Source organism: Aquarana catesbeiana, linkage group LG05 (assembly GCF_042186555.1).
Source record: "Aquarana catesbeiana isolate 2022-GZ linkage group LG05, ASM4218655v1, whole genome shotgun sequence".
Classification (NCBI taxonomy): domain Eukaryota; kingdom Metazoa; phylum Chordata; class Amphibia; order Anura; family Ranidae; genus Aquarana; species Aquarana catesbeiana.
In genome coordinates this window covers 590,619,812-590,641,012 of record NC_133328.1, presented here as the reverse complement: position 1 = coordinate 590,641,012, position 21,201 = coordinate 590,619,812, and the positions used below count along the sequence as shown (strand labels likewise).

Here is a 21,201-nt window from a genome sequence, read left to right as displayed (position 1 = left end):
GTGTGAACCCAGCCTTACTGCATATACAGTCTTATTTTATGGTTGTGGGTTTAGCAACACTGTAATAGGCCTCATGCACAGGCTTTTAGGAGCTATAAATGGCATAGGCATTTTTAAGCTCCAAAAAAACCCCACAGGGGAGTGGCGACTGAGCTCTAAAATGGACGTCTGAGCTGAGAGCTCCGCTCGGCCGCCGGAGAGATCCGAAAACATCAGAGCACACTGAGCCCATCCACGGCCACAAACACCCCAGCAGGACTCTCAGGCAGCTTGGGGATGCCGAGGCACAGGGAAAATCCACCACAGCCTCATAAAATGCCCAGCTTCTTCTCGCTGAAGTCCCGTGGGCTTCAACAAAATGGTGGCGGCTCACACACGCAACGGCCGGAGGACAGGGCCACGATCCACAATAACGGACACGGAGGGCCCCATAAACCACCCGCACAAGACTCCCTGCATAGCGGATCGTCCTCAAGCACATCCAGCCCATCTACAAGGAGCCCGGCCAAGTCCAAACCGAGGATGGAATCCCCTGTCAGGTCACACAACAACCAGGATATGGTAAGCGGACCACCAGGGAACAACACTGCTCAGGCCCAACAACTGACTGACCCCATAGCGGACTTCCCCACTGCTGACAGACCCATATCAGACACCATGCTCAAAGATATGCTGCTCTCACTCAGATCTTCACTCCAAACTGATATGGTCAAGGGGATCAATCAATGCCACAAAGAGGTGTAGGCTATTGGGGTCAGAGTGGACAGAGTAGAACAACAGATGGGTGAGTATTCATCTACATACAACACTATGGTGGACGCACATGCGGCCCAGGGAGAGGAAATAGCATGGCTGAAAGATAAGGTCGCAGACTTTGAGGACAGATCTAGGAGGAACAACATAAAGCTACGGGGTGTCCCAGAGTCTGTACTGGCCACTCACCTCCTACTACAAAGCCCATGCTTTGTTCTCCACTTTGGTTTCTGCGCTGACCACACAGGATCTCATAGTGGACAGAATCCACAGAATCCCCAAGCCGTCCTTCCTTCCAGAGGGTACCCCGAGAGACGTACTACTAAGGGTCCACTTCTACCATGTGAAGAAACAGATCCTGCAGGCAGCACACAGGCCCAACAATATCCCTCCACAGTACACTGACATACAACTACTACCAGACCTCTCCAGGCACACGCTGCAGAGACGCCGCAACTTGGCGACCATCACTAAGGTCTTAAGAAACCATAAAATTCCACACAAATGGTAGTACCCTGCAACCCTCTCCATCACCCACAATGGGACCACAAAAGCCATCACGACAATGGAGGAAGGTATCAGAGTCCTACGCCAATGGGGGATACTCCCAGACCAAGCCCTACAACCCAACTCTGTTCCACAGCCGCAGTTGCTCCAAAACAAATAGCAAGTGGTTCACATAAGCGTGCCAACAAGAAACAAGCTGGTGGCAGCTTATAACAGAACCACAGAAATATCCACATATCTCTCCAGGACAGGAGTACACAATTTATTCTCCTATAACCCCGTTAACACGTTCAGAAGCTGTCTGCACGGGGATCCGTTGTAAGATCCCTTTTATGAATCCACAGTTAACACTCTATGCTTTTTGTCTTTTTTGTTCTTTTTGTTACATGCTTGTTGCACACAGCAATCTTCACCGCAGAGTACTGCCACCCAATGCTGAGAACAAGTCTCAAGACACCCTGAGTCAACTCAAGGAGGATACCACTTCCAGAACCCATGGACACAATGAGTACTTACACCACGCTACCAATCATCGCATCTCCCACCACCTTAAATGACCATCACCTGCCTATCAATAAATGCCAAAGGCCTAAACCAACCGGCCAAAAGATTCTCAGTATGGAAAGAGGCCTGTAAGCAAAGAGCAGATGTTCTCTGCATGCAGGAGACCCATTTTCAACAACAACCAACCCCGAAATGTATGCACAGAGAGTATCCACACGTGTTTCTGGCATGCACGCTTGATAGCAAAGAAGGAGGAGTGATGCTAGCCTTGAGAAACTCTTTGTCTTTCCAACTAAAAGAGACACACATAGATGAAGGGGGCAGATACATCATAGTAACTGGGGACATTAACTCCAATTCGTACACGCTTGTCACATTGTACGCCCCAAACAAGCATCAAATCCACTTCCTAAGGAGAGTATTCAGGAGAACCAAATCCATGCAATATGGAAATCTTATCATAGGAGGTGATTTCAATCTTATAGCGGATCCCAATCTGGATACTACCACAGACAAACCAAAAAGATCATCAACCTTCCATAATCTTCTACACGAACAAGAACTGTTCGATGCATGGAGATGTCTTCATGCCAACGAGAGAGATTACAAGTTTTTTTCCACTAAGCACTGTTCGTATTCTCGGATAGATATGTTTCTTACTGATAAGTTGCTTCTACAACGTGTTCATACTACTCAGATACAGGATATCTCATGGTCTGACCATGCCACAAGTCCTATGTCCATTGCTGAAAAAGATGTTTCTCCCTCATCCCCCATCTGGCGCTGCAATGTTAGGCTCCTACAAGAACCCCAAACTCTCCCAGTGATCTCTCAGCATCTCCAGGAATTCTTCCACAATAATAGCACACCCATGATAGACGCATTCACTCTATGGAACGCTCACAAAGCATATATGAGAGGCATACTGATTCAATTAGGGGCCAGAGAAAAAAAAAGACATGCCACTAAACTTAACCAATTATTATCTGACATAAACAAGCTGGAATCTCAAAACAAAAATTCCCCTACCATAGCTATAGCAAATACACTTTCTAAACTCAGAGAAAACCTAAGGGAGCTTCTCACACAACAATATGACAAACATCTCAGACGCCTGCAACTGAACTCTTATGCTAACACAAACAGAGCAGGGAAATACCTGGCTAGTAGAATCAGGGCTGCCCGCACAAAAACTAGAATAGCATATCTGACACATATTACCCTACACCACAAAATCACCAACCCACAGGAGATAGCAAACCAATTCACAGACTGCTACGGGGCACTGTATCAGCTATAGCATAGAATGACACATGTATAGGAGTCTGATGAGGCTGCACACCCCGATACAAATGTTTGAAAAAAATGGAGAATTCCCGGTGGGGTTTTTTAGCAGCCAATATGAGTCAAAAGAGTTCATAAAAATTATTCATTTTATTTATCAAAAGACAATTGGACATCACTGTAGTGCAAAAGTTAAAATATGAGCTCTGGTATACACAATGCGAGACAGTTTGAACTGAGAGGAGAATCAAACAGTGGATGATACCATGTGATATAACTGGTAAACCATGTACATCAGAGGGTATTGCCTCACAGTATTGATAAATTGTAATTATACTATCCGATGTTGGGAAATGCCCCAATGCATTTCAACCTTAAAGGTTATGGTCTTCTTGAGGGGGTTCTTACATTTCTATAAATACATCAGAAAAGACAGATGTCAGCATTACAAAGAATAATATGTAATCATATTTCTTTATACATTATCATATATTAAACTTGGCAATCACACTGTATTTACCCCTTCCACCAAGACGGCTCGCTTATCCAGAGACTTCTCTTTGTTAAAAACACACAAGGGGAGAGAGAGGCTTCCCCCAATGATGATCTCAGACCCCACTTGAGAGTTGTGCTCACCACCATCCCAAGGGGGCAACCCTGGCCCGTGAGGCTTACAAGTGGTAACAGATTCATCAGCCCCCCCATAGGGCAAACTCATAGAAACTCAGGTGTTTTGGTCTATGAGTTTCCCCTATGGGGGGGAACTTAAACAGGTGAACGCTCCATTTTCTACTCAGGAAATAGAAAACATCACAAAGACATTACCAAATGGCAAGTCACCGGGGCCAGATGGTTTCGCAAATAAATATTTCAAAACATTTAAAGAAATCCTAGCCCCGCACATGCAACGAATATTTACAAAGGCGGAGAAATCCTCTTCATTCCCACAGGAGATGCTGAGAGCCCACATTGTCACTCTACCCAAACCAGTCAACTTTAGGCCGATATCTCTTCTAAACTCAGACACCAAAATATATGTAAAATTGTTAGCCAAGAGATTGTCGGATATTATTCTCTTCATCATAAAGCACGACCAGATCGAATTTGTGAGGGGGAGACAAACGTCAGATGCTACTATGTTATTCATCATGCTGTTCAAACACGAACACCTTCTCTGCTGCTATCTATAGATGCAGAGAAGGCGTTCAACAGGGTCCATTGGACTTATATGGAAATGGTGCTGGCCAAATTCGGCTTCAAAGGTCCAATTCTCACAGCTATATTGGCTCTCTATTCCTGCCCATCAGCACAAGTTCATACGTCGGGTCTCCTATCCAAATTATTTAAGATTACCAATGGCATTCTCCAGGGATGCCCTCTTTCCCCTACAATATTTAATTTAATAGAACCCCTAGCTGAGACCATTAGAACAAACACTAATATCAAGGGCTTTACCTTTGGATATGACAAACATGTTATAAACTTATTTGCTGATGATGTCATCCTTTTATTGACGCACCCACACACCTCCCTCCCACAGGCTCACAATATTTTGACAGACTTTGATGCAGTAAAACTTCAACAAATCCCTGATACTAGAAGTGGGAGTCTCCCATACCACAAAAAAATCACTACTACAAGACACTCTACCATATTCATGGAGTAAAAAGGGTGTCTCATACCTAGGTATTACCCTGACTAACACCACTACATCCTTAGCAGATGCCAACCTTAAACCGTTCATAACCAAAATTGAACAACAACTCACAGACATCTCCAAAAGTGAACTATCCTGGCTAGGTAAAATAGCGGCATTTAAAATGTATATCCTTCCACAAATCCTCTACTTGTTCCGCTCCCTGACAATTTCCATTCCACTCCACTACCTCCTCACACTGTCCAAAACCATATGGAAATTCACATGGGGAGGCAAAATAGCTAGGTGCCCTCGGAGCAATCTTCTCTGCGGGTTTTGCAGATATTCACAATTACCTATGGGCAGCAAGACTAGACCAGCTCAAACACTGGTTCCACACCACAGACGGTGTGGGTAGAAATAGAGAGATCATCACTCCCGACTAGAAACACTACCTCATTCCTAATGGGTGACATATGGGAACCCTGGGAAACCGGGGGTCTATCACCTTCCATACAAGTATCCCTGAAAGCATGGAGAGTCCTCCAAAAACTTGACAACAAAGATATGCACGACATAGAATACGAATTCCCTATAGACCTGTTATGGGCAAAAACACAAAAGCTCTGCGCTTGGGACAAAAAGAGGGGGATAAGGTAAGGAAAAAAGAGGGCAAAAGGGAGGGAGGAGAAAGACCGGGGGGGGGGACCAGAGGAAGGTGCAAGGGGTAAATTACCCCAATGAGAGAGAAACGGGAAAAGAAGAAAAAGAAGAAAGAATGAAAGGTATGCTGCCACCCCTAGTTAAGCCCTCAAAGAGGACTAACATATGTAAAAAATTGTAAATGGAGGTATGGCGCTTCCTTGTGGGGTGTGTAAATGATAATAATGTGACTATATGAAAACGGTGATTAAATACTCATAATAAATGACCCCATATCTGGTAAAATTAAATGTGATGAGAAACGTGATAAAGACCCTAATTAAATACCATACACCTATATAACACAGGTAATTTCCAAAAAGTAACCCCTAGGTATAGCTGCTGGTACACTATGCAGCTGATGTGATGAATCCAGCATATATGTATGCAAAAAATTGTATACCAGTGCAATCAAATCCAAAAAATTATATACCCAAATGATCTACAAAATGTGTAAAGGCATATAAAAATAAAAAACACAAAAAAGTCTGTCACAAGTGATACATCCCAAACTCCAAAATAGCAGAAAAATGTATGTATATATGTATGCAAAAAATTATATACCATTGCAATCAAATCCAAAAAAAATTATATACCCAAATGATCTACAAAATGTGTAAAGCACATATGAATAAAAATAAAAATAAAAAACACACAAAAAAAGTCTGTCACAAGTGATACGTCCCACACTGCAAATAGCAGAAAAAGAAAAAAAAAAAAAAATTCCAAGAGCTTAGTGACTGTGGTGCCCTTATAGATGAAAATCCGTGACTTCTGTGCTCCCCTTTTGGCTCCCCACTCACCGGCTCCCACTCCCCCTGCAGGGGTAACAGACACTTCAAGATCCCAATCCCGTCCTCTTGGCCGATATCCCGTGGTCACTAAGATAGGATGTCCTCTCTCTCAGGCGTTTCCAGATTGCCTCTCAATACCACCTCTTTATACCACGTCCAAGACGGGGATCCCCAGAGAAATCCTCATAAAAAGAGATGCCACCTCATAGTGTAGTATAATTAAAACTTTAATAGCGTAAAAACTCCCCACATGGGAGAAATTAAAACCATATGACACTACACTATGGGTGAAGCCGAAAGCCAGGAAGTGCTTCACCGCAGCGTGCGGTCCAGCTGCGTTCCAGGCTCTCTCGCTCCGTACCTGGAAATGACGTAAGTGCGTAGCCCCGCCTTACGCGTTTCGTCATCGATGTTTTCAAAGGCGGCGCCATCTTACTACACCTCACAGGTTATAAGGTAAGCGGACATGCTGGGTCCTCCCTACTCCCGTCACTATAGGAGTTTTGATTGGACAGTCAATCCTAGAGCTCCTCCTCCCGGTAATTCCCATTAGGAGACCCAGATCAAATCCCTATGTCCCTCGGTCAGGAAGTAATGATATATATTACGGACCCATGCATCTCCGCTGACCCTTACATAGATTGGCAGACATATTTCACACAAAGTAATTAGTGCATCAAACATCTTATTAATATATAATGCAGGTTAAATTTAGTTAGAAAAAACAGGTAAGTATATCATATAAACAAAAACCTCAGTGGTGGGTTATGGTACTACATGTTCTCCATCTTGCAAACCCAGTATCTATCTTGTAAAAGTAAATAAAATAAAAAACTGATTCCCATTCCAGGTCTGTTTTTGTGTAAAGGTAAAGGAAAGGTATTAAGTGTTCATTACTATCTTTATGGGTATCCGCCTCAGATCTCCAAACGTCAGAAGAAAGAATTTATTGTATTATACATCTGAGATTTGGGACCAAATGTCATTGGTATTTCTGAGACCTTCCAAACCACTCGAAAAAAAATTATAGTTAACAATGTATCCATAAGGACTAACTTACAAACATTTCTATATTGGGCCGGTGTATTCCTAGGTATAGGTATTACATTTCCAACTACAGGGCACTAATACACCTAGTTACTATCCCACATACTGCAGTCATCCAGTGGCGTGTTCTAATAGTACACTCTCCCACGTACATCCAGATACTACTCTAGTAGACATTATCTAATGTAGTATCAGCACCCCTTTTGCATTCTGGGGTACTAGGAATCCGGGAAGTTGAAGTGCATATTGTCATCCCAAGGGTGTAGGTTGCCTTAAGGACATGGGAAATATAAATATAAATATAAGCAACATAAAGGGCATTAGTAAAAACAAACAGAGAACAGCATAAAGGACATGATTGGAAATACACACATATATGGAAGCAATATCCATACATATGTAAATTGCACATAGTCCCTCATAGCTGAATGTGGGTGTCCCCACCTATGTCCGTATATGCACATGTGCCTAATTGGTTCTGTAAGTTAATGGTGCTGAGGGTGTTGGCTGTATTCAAACCTATGCTCCAATCCCATATTAATCATGTCTGTGATTTTCCTACTACTGTCCCCTACTTCAACATTTATATGTATACACAGACAGTAGATTAGTTATGTACTGTCATAATGTTTAGTTGCACTCTGCCCCCTTATTTCTGGACACCTAACAGATAAAGATAAAGGACATACATCATAGAGGACCTGGGGAAGTCTAATTAAGATAATGCTACTGTAGATTGGTTTAAGGATTAGCTATAAAACAGTTGAGGTCTATGTCCAAATTCAAGCCTCTAGGGGCAATAGACCCCAACCGATATATCCACCCTGTCTCATTCCTAGAGACCAATGTTTCTTTATTACCCCCTCTCCAGTGGTTTTTCACTTGATCAATGCCGTAAAAAATGAGGCCACTTGGATCTTTTTGATGGAATTCGGCGAAATGCCGTGATAGATGATGCTTCGGGAACCCTTTTTTGATATTTTTAATATGTTCCCGTATTCTGACATAGAGGGGGCGGGTGGTTCTCCCCACGTACTGTAAATGACAAGGGCATTCAATGATATAAGTAACGTGGGTACTATGACAAGTTATCAGCTCCTTAATCTCATATTCTTTATGGTCTGCAGTTGACTTAAACTTTTCCTTCTTTCTAGGTTGGGGTTTGCTAACTCTGCAAGGTAAACATCTGCGGCATCTGAAGAACCCTTTCATATTAGGTATAATGTGGGTTTGCTTGGGGGGGTCAATGACATTATGTACGAGATGGTTGCGAAGTGTAGGTGCTTTCCTATACACAAACTTCGGTTTGGTGGGGAGGATTTTGGCTAGTACACGGTCCTCTTTCAGGATAGGCCAGTATTTCTTAATGATCCGTTCCACATCCTTATATTGGTTGTTAAACCCTGTAATAAAGGTTAACTCTGTTTGATCATTTCTGGCCCTACTGTTCTTCTTAAGTAGTTGGTTTCTATCCATGTTCTTGATCTCCTGTTTCAGCTTATCCAGGTTTTCCTGTGGGTATCCTTTCTCTTGGAACTGCTGAATAAGGACATCTGCCTGAGCATCAAAATCTTCCAGTGTGTTACAGTTTCTCCGTATCCTTAACAGTTGGCCTTTTGGAATGTTGGATTTCCACTTCGGATGGTGACAGCTTGAAGTGGTAATGTACCCGTTCCGATCTGTACTTTTAAAAAAAGTCCGGGTATTGAGGGAATCCCCTGCTTTAAAGATTTCCAGATCTAAATAGTCAATCGTTTGCAGGTTCCACTTGCCCGTGAACGTAATCCCATACCTATTCATGTTCAGCTCTTCAAGGAATTTCTCAAAACTGTCTGTTGTACCATCCCATAAGATGATTAAATCATCAATGTATCTACGGTACATTTTAATTTGGGGGATATTCTTGTTATAGATGTATTCCTCCTCCCACATGTTCATGAACAGGTTTGCAACACTTGGTGCATATCGTGCCCCCATTGCAACCCCTTTAGTTTGTACAAAATACTCCTTGTTGTACCAGAAGTAGTTGCATTCCATTGCCATTTTAAGGCCTTCCCGAATGTAATTGATCTGCCCCTGTCTCATTGCTGTATTCTCATATAGAGCCTTTTCTACTGCTAGCAACCCATCCGGTTGTTCAATGCTTGTGTACAATGAGTTGACATCTATTGTTGCCAATACCCAATTTTCTGCATGGGTCCGTAATATGTATCATTACTTCCTGACCGAGGGACATAGGGATTTGATCTGGGTCTCCTAATGGGAATTACCGGGAGGAGGAGCTCTAGGATTGACTGTCCAATCAAAACTCCTATAGTGACGGGAGTAGGGAGGACCCAGCATGTCCGCTTACCTTATAACCTGTGAGGTGTAGTAAGATGGCGCCGCCTTTGAAAACGTCGATGACGAAACGCGTAAGTCGGGGCTACGCACTTACGTCATTTTACGGGTACGGAGCAAGAGAGCCTGGAACGCAGCTGGACCGCACGCTGCGGTGAAGCACTTCCTGGCTTTCGGCTTCACCCATAGTGTAGTGTCATATGGTTTTAATTTCTCCCATGTGGGGAGTTTTTACGCTATTAAAGTTTTAATTATACTACACTATGAGGTGGCATCTCTTTTTATGAGGATTTCTCTGGGGATCCCCGTCTTGGACGTGGTATAAAGAGGTGGTATTGAGAGGCAATCTGGAAACGCCTGAGAGAGAGGACATCCTATCTTAGTGACCACGGGATATCGGCCAAGAGGACGGGATTGGGATCTTGAAGTGTCTGTTACCCCTGCAGGGGGAGTGGGAGCCGGTGAGTGGGGAGCCAAAAGGGGAGCACAGAAGTCACGGATTTTCATCTATAAGGGCACCACAGTCACTAAGCTCTTGGAATTTTTTTTTTCTTTTTCTGCTATTTGCAGTGTGGGACGTATCACTTGTGACAGACTTTTTTTGTGTGTTTTTTATTTTTATTTTTATTCATATGTGCTTTACACATTTTGTAGATCATTTGGGTATATCATTTTTTTTGGATTTGATTGCAATGGTATATAATTTTTTGCATACATATATACATACATTTTTCTGCTATTTTGGAGTTTGGGATGTATCACTTGTGACAGACTTTTTTGTGTTTTTTATTTTTATATGCCTTTACACATTTTGTAGATCATTTGGGTATATAATGTTTTGGATTTGATTGCACTGGTATACAATTTTTTGCATACATATATGCTGGATTCATCACATCAGCTGCATAGTGTACCAGCAGCTATACCTAGGGGTTACTTTTTGGAAATTACCTGTGTTATATAGGTGTATGGTATTTAATTAGGGTCTTTATCACGTTTCTCATCACATTTAATTTTACCAGATATGGGGTCATTTATTATGAGTATTTAATCACCGTTTTCATATAGTCACATTATTATCATTTACACACCCCACAAGGAAGCGCCATACCTACATTTACAATTTTTTACATCTGTTATGGGCAAAAATTCCTATGCTCGCAACCACAACACTCCGCACACAGGGTATAAATCACATACAAGACTTAACTACAGGACAAACACCAAAATCAGCAGAACAAATAATGACTGAATACCAACTACCCAAAAATTAGTTGTCCTGTATGCGTATTTCCCACACCCTATACCCAAGCTGAAAATACCAACTAAAGCATGGCACTTTTACACAATTACTCCCCAGCCGGCTAAAGGAATATCGCTATTCTACAACCTCATCCAAACCAAACAAACCTTTAGTAAGACAGCCACCATAAGGAGGTGGGAAAAGGATCTTGACGCTACCTTCCCTGATGGACAATGGAAACACGCTTTCAAAGAAATCCACGAACACTCCCACTGTGTGAACCACTGGGAAATGATGCTCAAAATTACCAAAAGATGGCACCATACACCCTATAGATTTGCCACCGTTTTCCTTAACACATCCCCTCTCTGTTTGAGAAAATGTGGACAATTAGGTAATCTGGTACACACCTTACCGACATGCCCAAGAATAACAAGTCTCTGGAACAAAATGTTCCAAATGATCTTGTCAACTACAGGAATCTTAACAACCCCAAACCCTGCACTAGCTATACTCCACAATGGCATGGAGAATCTTCCTCCAGAAGATAGATCAGTCATCACCCACATACTTCTGGCAAACTGCATCCTCAAACTTAGAAAGTGGAAAAACACCTTAGCTATCAACCAATATGAAGTGATTACGCTAGTTAATAGAAACCACACATTTGAACGCCTACTAGCTTTAAACTGTTTAACATGCCAAAAATGTGATAGTAACTGGAAAATATGAACTGAAAAACATAAAATCTCTTAATTTCTTATTATAAACAGTATATAATGCCTAATTTGCCCTTCTTGTACTTATAGTACCTATACTTGAATCTACTGAAATTAAAATATAATTCTTATGACATGGTGATATACCGGAACATGTACCTGCGCAATGTGTGTAACTAATGTTTAAATGTAAAAATGTTTAAATGTTAAAACTATTAAAAACTCAATAAAAACTATTGAACCACAAAAGAAAACCCACGACCAGCACGTTCTGATGACTGGCGTTAGAGCTTTAAAAACATCTGACGCTGGTAAAAGCTGCTAAAAGCTGCTAAACACGGATACAGCCACGTTAAGCCTCATCAAGCGTTTCTCATGCCTCTATTCAACATTGAATTTACGGTTGATTTTGAATAGAGGCAGAGAAACGCTGCTAAAAGCTAGCACAGCTAAACATGCATTAACGCCAATGCAAAAAGCTACTAAAAGCACGTTTTTACAGCCGCTTTTTCCTGGTGTTGGTAGTGGCTGTTCAGCTCGTTTTTTCTAACGCCCCGTGTGCATGAAGCCTTAAAGTGAGTTTTATTTCAGCAGGAAATGCATAAGAAGCTCCAGTAGTGAGAAGAACCTAACTCTATCTTTAATATGTCCATGTCTTCAGTGGTCCTCTTCCTAACACTCAGGTCTGAGACATTACTTGTCTGTAGGTGACTACACTGCCTGTTAGCAGGATCATCTGTATATATTCAGCTATGTGTTACAATGTTTAGGTCACTTAGGAATCTGCTACATTTGTGTACTTTCCAACCTGAACCTCTGTTAGCATTTTATGATTGTTCCTTGTAATGCTCTCTCTACTGTTATTTTTGTACTTATGCTCAGTTTTGGATGTGTTGCATCATCATAACATAAAGATCCAGTATCTTCTGCTTTATTGAAGAGTTCAGGTTGTTAAATAGCAGCCCAACTGTACATGTAGCTACGTGCCATGAGGGCAGTATAGTGCTCTAAGGAGAATATAATCCTATAATACCATGGGAAACAGGTCAGACTTGCTTTCTGACATTAAAACATTAAAAGCAAAACAGTCTAGGACTGAGAAACGTCCAAGACTTGATGTGGCAGGAGATGCAGTCATGGTGCGTGGCATTTCCACCATCAGATTACGTGAAGGTATGTCTGTGTTTATTAAACAATGTCAAAAGTGTAAAGGTCCGGCATTACGTACAGATTTCTCACACTAAGTGCCAAGCGAGAGGTGAACAAACACAATGGGAGACCATTCATGTTATTTTTACCTTATGTGTTATTTAAACAATTTGTAAATTTTGTTTAAGATAAACAAAAAAGGTAAATTCCTTTCAATTTCTCCAAATGGTACAGAACTCTCTAATACCCTAACCAAAAATGAACTAAAGGACTTTTAAGGTACTATATGTACTAATTTTCATAAAAACATATAATTAGATATCAAATCTTAAAAAGCACATTTACTATCGATTTGCTTAAAACATAAACAACGCTGTTCATCATACATATAAATACTAATAATAAAATATTATTTCCCAAAGTTCCCAATACAGAATTGTTATGCATTTCCATTTTCTTGTCCAGGTAAGTATTTGGAACTTTATATTCAAAGTTTCATGTGTTAATGCCTGCTTTTTTTAGAAATAGTGGGATGTAGGTAAGTATATAATGAAGATCAGATAAATATAATCATAAGTAAATATATACATGACTGTCTGGGCAGTTGGCAGTTCTTCTACTGGTGAAAAACAGGCTAAGCACAATATATAGTCCTCTAAAGTTGCCCATCCCCTCAGTCTCTGGCAGGGCCAGGTCCCTCTTCTGTGGTCCCATGCTGGAAAGTGCAATCTGATTCCCACCAGGGATGCCATCTAGCTTTCAATCATCTATATATTTACCTATGTGTATATGTATCTGCTGTTCATGAGATACCCCCCAAAATTTCCTAAAGTCCTGATACTTACTTAGACAAGAAAATGGAAATGTGGGTTGCACCCAATTATGTATATAATTATGTATTGGGGTCTTTGGGAGGTCTATGTATAAACAGTGTTGTTTATGTTTTTACCAAATTGATAGTATATGTACTGTACTTGGTTTTTAAAATGTGATAAATAAATACAAGGTTTTATGAATATTAGTATGTACAATACATTAAAATTCCTTTAGTTCGTTTTTGGTTATGCAAATTTTAGACATTTTGTACATTGCAGTTGTAAATCTGCAGCTTGCTAGAGGAAAAATAAAATAATTATTGTATTGTCTTGTATGTAATAGCTATATAGCTACAATTGTTATTTAACTCTTTCCACTTGATTTCCTTGTTTATGGTGGGTCATTTGTGGGATAGGAAGTAGTGGTATAATAGAATACTTTTGTGATATGGAATGGACCCTGCTGTAAGAATTTCTCCCATCACTATGCACACAACTAGACCAAGATAGAGAGAAGACATCTTCCACATGCCCAAAGAAATATTCCCAATGCACACATTCCTGAAAATGACCAAAAAGTAAGTGGGTGCTGTAGCGACTGGGAATGATACAGAACAAGAGATATATCACCAGCATACCAAGGACGGTCCAAGAGGTTTATGAAAGGATCACATCACAGTGTAGAACAGTGAAGTTTCGGAGCCATGCAGCCACATGCCCTCTCCTGCACCACTAGTGTGCAATAATCTGCACTGACATGAGTAGAAGGGACCGATATAATACTCTGCAGAACCAAGTAAGGGTGTACTAGCTATTGGTTCATATTATTAATAGTGTCCTAAATATTACTTTATAACAGAGCTGATCTTTTACCTAGAGTAGACCTGTGTTCAGAACAAAACCCCAATTAACTTCCTCAGCATGCAGTATCCAGTGCCTTGACTTACCCTCCCCACTCCTGTCAAGCATCCAAATTCTCAGTGCAGCCTCCGTTTGTTGGTACCCACACACATCTATACACATCCCTCTAACCTCCATGTGGCTGCACTAAGACCTGACAGTGGTTGTACCATGGGTGTAGCATCAGGGGTCTCCAGGGTTGCAATTGTGACCCCGCCCTTAGCTCCAGGGGAGCCCACAGCTCTGCTCCCTGCTGTCGTATTACATTTGATTTCCTCCACAAAATTCACAGATCTGGAGTCCAGCTCCAGTCTGCCTTGTGTCCCCCAGTGCCCCAGCCAAGTTCTATAATTCAGTAATCGGCTTCCAGTTGTTTGAGCTCTCCCCAGTCCAAACCCTTCCTCTGCTCTCATTGGCTGGCGACATGCCATTACTAGGATGTCATGTCATGTCATTACTAGGATGGGGGAAAGGAGGCAAGGTCATGTGATTACTAGGAGGGATTCGACAAAATATTTAGAATTACCATCTCAATATGTACATAAATCTCTGAAATAACTTTTTAGCCACTTGGAGCATCTTGGCGCATAATGGGAGTATCTTGGTATCTTGGCACGCAGTGGAAGGGGCGGGTAGTAGAGGGGAGCCCCAGGACAACTTTTGCATTGGGGCCCACAAGCTTCAAGCTACTCCTCTGGGTTGCCCAGAGACTGAGCATTTTATTGTTCCCCCGTGCTTTGAAGGACTCACATTTTTAAGGAGGCTGCAGCAGGAATCAGAGCAGCAGAATGTAGGTTAACCTCCCTTGCGGTATTCTCAAGTCTGGCTCGGGGTGGAATTTCAGAACCAAAAGCGGTAACCCCGAGCCAGACTCCGGATCCCATCGCAGGATCCAGGAAGAGCTTACTTACCTTGTCCCCAGGATCCTGCGATGTCTCCCCGCAGTGTGAGCGGCTCGTCTTCCGCTTGATTCATCACAGAGCCGAGCTCCGTTCCCTGTGAGCGTTGCGACGCACGGGGATGGAGAACGGCGCCAAATTCAAAAAGTGAAACACACACAATACATACAGTATACTGTAATCTTACAGATTACATTACTGTATGAAATTATTTCACATCCCTTTTATATTACCCCAATACCCCAATTTTATATTATAAAAACTGTTCTTTCTGCCTGGAAACTGGAGATTGTCCACAGCAACCAAAACCGTCCCTTTACATCAAAAGTGGTTTTAGACCAGCTAGAAAACAGCGATAAAAAATTAGAATCACTTGCAGAATTGAGTGATAGTGATTTGTGGGGAGATCCATCATCAAACACTGAAAAGTAATGACAGCGACAATTCTGCAACTGCGCAAATTTCAGTGTTTTTGATTTGATTACATTATTGAATAATTTTTATTATTATATTATTATTTGGTATAATTATTTATAGTTATTTATTATATTATAATTTATGATGTGTTCCAAACTTTATCATACCCGGGATGTCTACTAGACTCTGGTTTGGACAGATTTAAGTGAGTTATTCCTAAGAATTACAGGCCTACAATATAAAATGCCAAATTTCCATGCAAAATAATGGTACCGCTTTCAGCATCAAAAATATGAAATAATCATACCGCCAGGAAAGTTAAAGCGTATCTAAATCCAACATTTTTTTTTACGCTTTGGAGAGAGTGGGGAAGGATATATACCCCTTTTATGTTTTTAGTGCTGTCTGTCTATTTGGGCGAAAATTCACCTTGCAAAGAATACCCAATCACATGCAAGGAAAAAAAAAATAGTAGTTTTGCTTTCACATGATTGGATGATGGAAGTCAGCAGAGTTTTACCTTATTCATGTGAAAATCCCCTTTAAAAGTGAAAATTCCCTTGTTAGGTGGGCAGCCTATTTATCTTTGCTATTTGTAAATGTATGGAAAAATCCTTTTTGCCTGCATGAAGATCTATCCCAAGAATGTTTTAATACACTTATTTTTGATTCACTCAGTACATCTTCTGGAAGTCGGTACTAACTACTTTTTTTAATGCCTCTCAGTTGTATTAGGGAGATCATATCACCTGCCTTAAACTCTTAAATAGTTGAAATGCATATCGGAGGATCATACAAAGATACATTTGTTTCTACGCAATCAAAGACATCTATGACATGCCGAATAAATAAAAAGAGGTTTTTGCTAACTCGACAGACTAGTGCTGACACCAAAAATTCAAATCAGCTCAGGGTTTCTTCATGCTATAACATATGCGCCAATATGCTTTAAACTAACTTTCATACCCATGCACATTCAAATACGCTGCAATTTGTTTTGAAAGGATCTCATTCAATCAACTTGCACAGGCTCTGTGGGGTAAAATGCACCATATCAGATTGTTTCATTAGTGCTGCATTTTAGTGTGGATATATAAAATATATAGTGCGGATATATAAAAAGTAATCAATTTAAACATTTCTGCATTTTGCCTTTTTTGTAAAATGTAAAATAACATGACTACCGTGACCAAACCCTGATTGACTGATCTTTATGTTTCTGTTCACTGGTCTGGGGAAGAAAGTATTCACTATTTATATTCTCAATCAGAATAATGTAATTTAAGAAATAAAATAATAATTATAACAATAATAAAAACAGTTCACCAGTTGTACAATTTGTAGCAGTAATAATAATTAAAAAGAATACTCTAATTATATTATAGGTTAATAATGGCACCAATATCTATCTCGTATCTGTATGTAAAAATTCTTACACTCTACTATTCAGGGTAGGAGTGATTTATGTGCATACTTGCATGCATTTGCAAGCAAAAAAACTGATTAGTAAAGGTTCATACACACGATACGAAAATCGGGCGAACATTTTTGTCCCGGGAACTTTCGCATGATTTTCATATAGTGTGTACACAACTTTCTACAGCCGATTCCGACCTTCTGAACGAAGGCACAGGGATGTTTTCATACAATTTTCATACAAGAAAAATCACAAACGAAACACTGTGCAAAACCAGAAACAATAAACAACAAAAAAAAAACAGCCTTTGTCGTACGAGAATTTTCAGACAAATTTTCCTTCATCGGCTCCAATTTGCTGTGAAACAACAAGGAAAATTATACGATAGTTCGCCCAATTTTCTTATAGTGTTTACCCCACTTAACACAGTGCTAGTCTTCTGATATTTCAATGTGTCCATTGGTTTTTTTGGTGCCCGTGTGCAGGAGCTCTTTTAAGGAATAATTTTACTAGTAAGTAGTTTCTATGCCAGGGCAGTGAAAATAATAATAATATCACATAATATAAAATTATGTATAATATTTAATATGTAACAGGTTATTCAAAATTATAACTGTAACAAAATTATTATTATTAATATATTGTTCTTGATTATGATGTGTAATTTAATAATATAATAGCACTTTTTTCATATAGATTATGAAATGCCAGAAAAATTATTTTGCAAACTTACGTGTATAGTGGATGGCGAGTAGGAGAAGAGATATCACCAGATGCATGGTACTGCCACTCAGTGCCCACCGCCAGCCACGGGCTAGAAAAGTAAACCCAAAGCTATCAGATATGGGCAAAATGTCACGTTTAAAATACAGGTTTTGACTCATACAGCCATAGTCCATCCACGGAAATGTCAATTACTTATATGTGCTCCACTCTCTTCTGTTCTGAGAACACCCTGCCCTTTCCTCAAGCATCTGCACCAGGATATAATTTACAGATATCTCATCTGAGTACGGCAGAGATAATTACTGGGCTTATCATCCATAATCTGCTTTTTTAAAGGCTGGAAGATACTTATATGTTACCTTTTGTTTGCAGTGTCTTCTAGAACCCCTGGGTATTCAAATGTTGATTTTAGGAAATACAAAGTCAAAGTCTAGCACTGACCTCTAAAGATTCTACACCTCACTATTTAAACATGACGGCCATGTTCTATTATTTATATTATTATTATTATTTATTTCAGGTACTTATATAGCGCCGTCAATTTACGCAGCGCTTTTCATACACATTGTCATCAGTCCCTGCCCTCAAGGAGCTTACAATCTAAGGTCCCTAACCCACATTCATACATACACATACTAGGGCCAATTTAGACAGGAGCTAATTAACCTACCGGCATGTCTTAGAGTGTGGGAGGAAACCGGAGTACCCGGAGGAAACCCACGTAGGCACAGGGAGAACATGCAAAGTCCAGGCAGGTAGTGTCATGGTTGGGATTTGAACCAGCGACCCTTTTGCTCCTAGGCGAAAATTGCTAACCACTACACCGAGGTGCTGCCCAATGTTCTATATAACTTAAGTTTGGTGGCCGGAGGGGCATCCCATCCCTCAACTTTGATTTCTCAGTATTTCCATATTTGGATGGCCTGGGTTTTGGGTGTACTGAGGTGCTGAGAAACACATTAAAAGGGTAACTGCATTTGATTGATGTTGCAGCTTACTGCCAAATGCCATTTTAAAAAAAAAATAAAAATTATGCTTTTTTTTCATTTATTTTATGTTTTTTTAATGCATAAAGGTCAATAAACTGATGTTTTAGGTCAGTTTGATTCATTATCTCTCTAAAAAATATATATATTACTTCCCCTCCAGGCATCCCCCTGCCCCCATCAAAACACTAAAGACTCGTACACACGGTCGGATTTTCCGCCAACAAAGCCGTGGACTTTTGTCCGAAGGGTGTTGGACCAAACTTGTCTTGCATACAAACGGCAAGGAATTGACGGCCAACAAACACGAACGTACTGACGTACTACGTGGTTTTTCAGCTCTTTAGCGCCACCCTTTGGGCTCCTTCTGCTAATTTCGTGTTAGTAGAAGTTTGGTGAGTGTTGATTCATGCTTTTCTTTTTGCGTTTTTCATTTAGCGCTTTTCAGTTTGCACTTTTCATTTTGTGCCTTTCAGTTAGTTTCTGAACAGCCGTTCCTCAAACAGACATGTTGCGGAATCAGAGGAGATAACGTGTTATTTATTATTGGCCTTGGAGTTATTGCTTTGACATTATTTTTTGGTTGAATAATGATTTGATTTGGTATATTTTCTATATTTTTGGATGCACAGAATGCACTTTTTGGCAGATAGCATGTCTAATTTTATTTGTTTTCTTTTTTTAATGGACAATAAAAAATTTGTGGAGAATAATACTTGGCTATGTGTTTTACTTCAAATGACAGTTTGGGAGTAGGCAGTTACATTTAAAAAAATACAATGTAAAATTGACAAGTGACACTAACATAGTTGTATCTTTGATCTTAAAAACTATGGTTCTTAAAAACTAATGGTGTTGTGGTAACTTGCCCAAAAAAAAACAAAAAACAAAAAACAAAAAAATCTTATTCTTGATTATTATCACTAGAAAAAAAAAGCTTTGAAAATTTGTTTGCAATAACTCCATCAGTAAAGAAGAAGAGAATTGTGCGCTGCATTTCGAGATTTCATAATTTGCCGCGACACGAATGTTAACTCTCCATTACGAACGCTAGTTTACAAAACTGACCGATTCTGGCTCGTCCTTGCTTCGGAGTATGCGTGTTTGTACTTTGGACTTTTGTCCGATGGACTTGTGTACACACGCTTGGAAAATCCGACAACACACATTTGTCCACGGAAAATTTTAAAACCTGCGATCCAACATTTGTCCACGGAAAATCCGACAACAATTGTCCGATGGAGCATACACATGGTCAGATTTACCGCCGACAGCCTGTCATCGATCATTTCCCGTTAGAAAGTCCGATCCCCACTTGGCTGCCTTCAGATATAATTTAAGCTCTGCAATAGTAGGAGTATCCATTGAGGGAACCTGGAGCAGGGGCAAAAGCAGGAGTCTGACCAAAATATAAACAACTGAATTTTAGGTCAGTAATGTATGATGCAGAGTTTAAGACCATCATTCATAAAAAGAAAGAGTATTTCTTAAAGAATCGATACAACCAACGATGAGTTTTGGGTGGATGTTAGGGAGGTGGCTCACCCACTGCCTTTTCATATCACTAAGACTCTGCAGAAACAAAACCTCCCTGATGATGTTTCCGGCTCTACCTTTGCACCACACCACAGGTTCCTTCTACTGTATTCTGATTTTTGTAAAATATGTGAAATTAAATCCAAAAATAAGAGACTATTTTGGCCGTAAAATAGTCCCAGCCGGTGGGAGTTTCTGGGAACGCAGGCAGAGAGAGCCACTGTACAAATCTCCTAAGTAAATGAGGAATAAAATGGGTGATTTAGCATGCTTAAATATATCCAAACCTGAAATATTTGAGTAGTCTTAAAGTGTAACTTTGCTGCTACTTTAGAGATAAATAGGATAATGAAATAATTTAATGATAAGCCATTTTTGTAAATTAGTAAATGGTAAATACTCTCAAAAACCCTCAATCCCTAATCCTTTGTAACCAAACATCCTCTACTCCAAACAAAATAATATCCTTAATTACTGTCCCACCCCATAGCCAGAGGCTTATAACTGCACACATTCCTACCGACACCCCAGCAATAGGTTTAAGCAGAAGCAACAATATAGTCACCTCTCTGAAAGAAGCAAAATAGTGGTGTTGGTGCAGATGAGTTTGTTCTCAGAGGTTTTATATTTTATGCAAAAACAGATGACACAGTTAAAAAAATATAGTATTGCTATTGTTGTTTATTTTGCACATAACACACTCATATGCTGCAACTTGCTGCATGCTGTTTAAGTATGCAAAGCTTTCTGTGAAAATGTATTTTTACTTACTTCAGTACAAAATACCGATTTTCATTTTAGTCAGAGCAACAAATGGCAAACATTAG

General features: G+C 40.2%; 1 protein-coding gene across 1 annotated transcript in view; it reads right to left on the bottom strand.

Annotated features, from left to right (window-relative positions):
• LOC141145445 (fibrocystin-L-like) overlaps positions 1-21,201 on the bottom strand; it is a 265,012-nt gene that overhangs the window by 242,317 nt on the left and 1,494 nt on the right. Inside the window, exon 2 of the mRNA XM_073632157.1 lies at positions 17,860-17,940. Within this exon, the coding sequence (XP_073488258.1) occupies positions 17,860-17,905 (46 nt within the window). The 5' untranslated portion in view covers positions 17,906-17,940. The remainder of the gene's footprint in view (positions 1-17,859; positions 17,941-21,201) is intronic.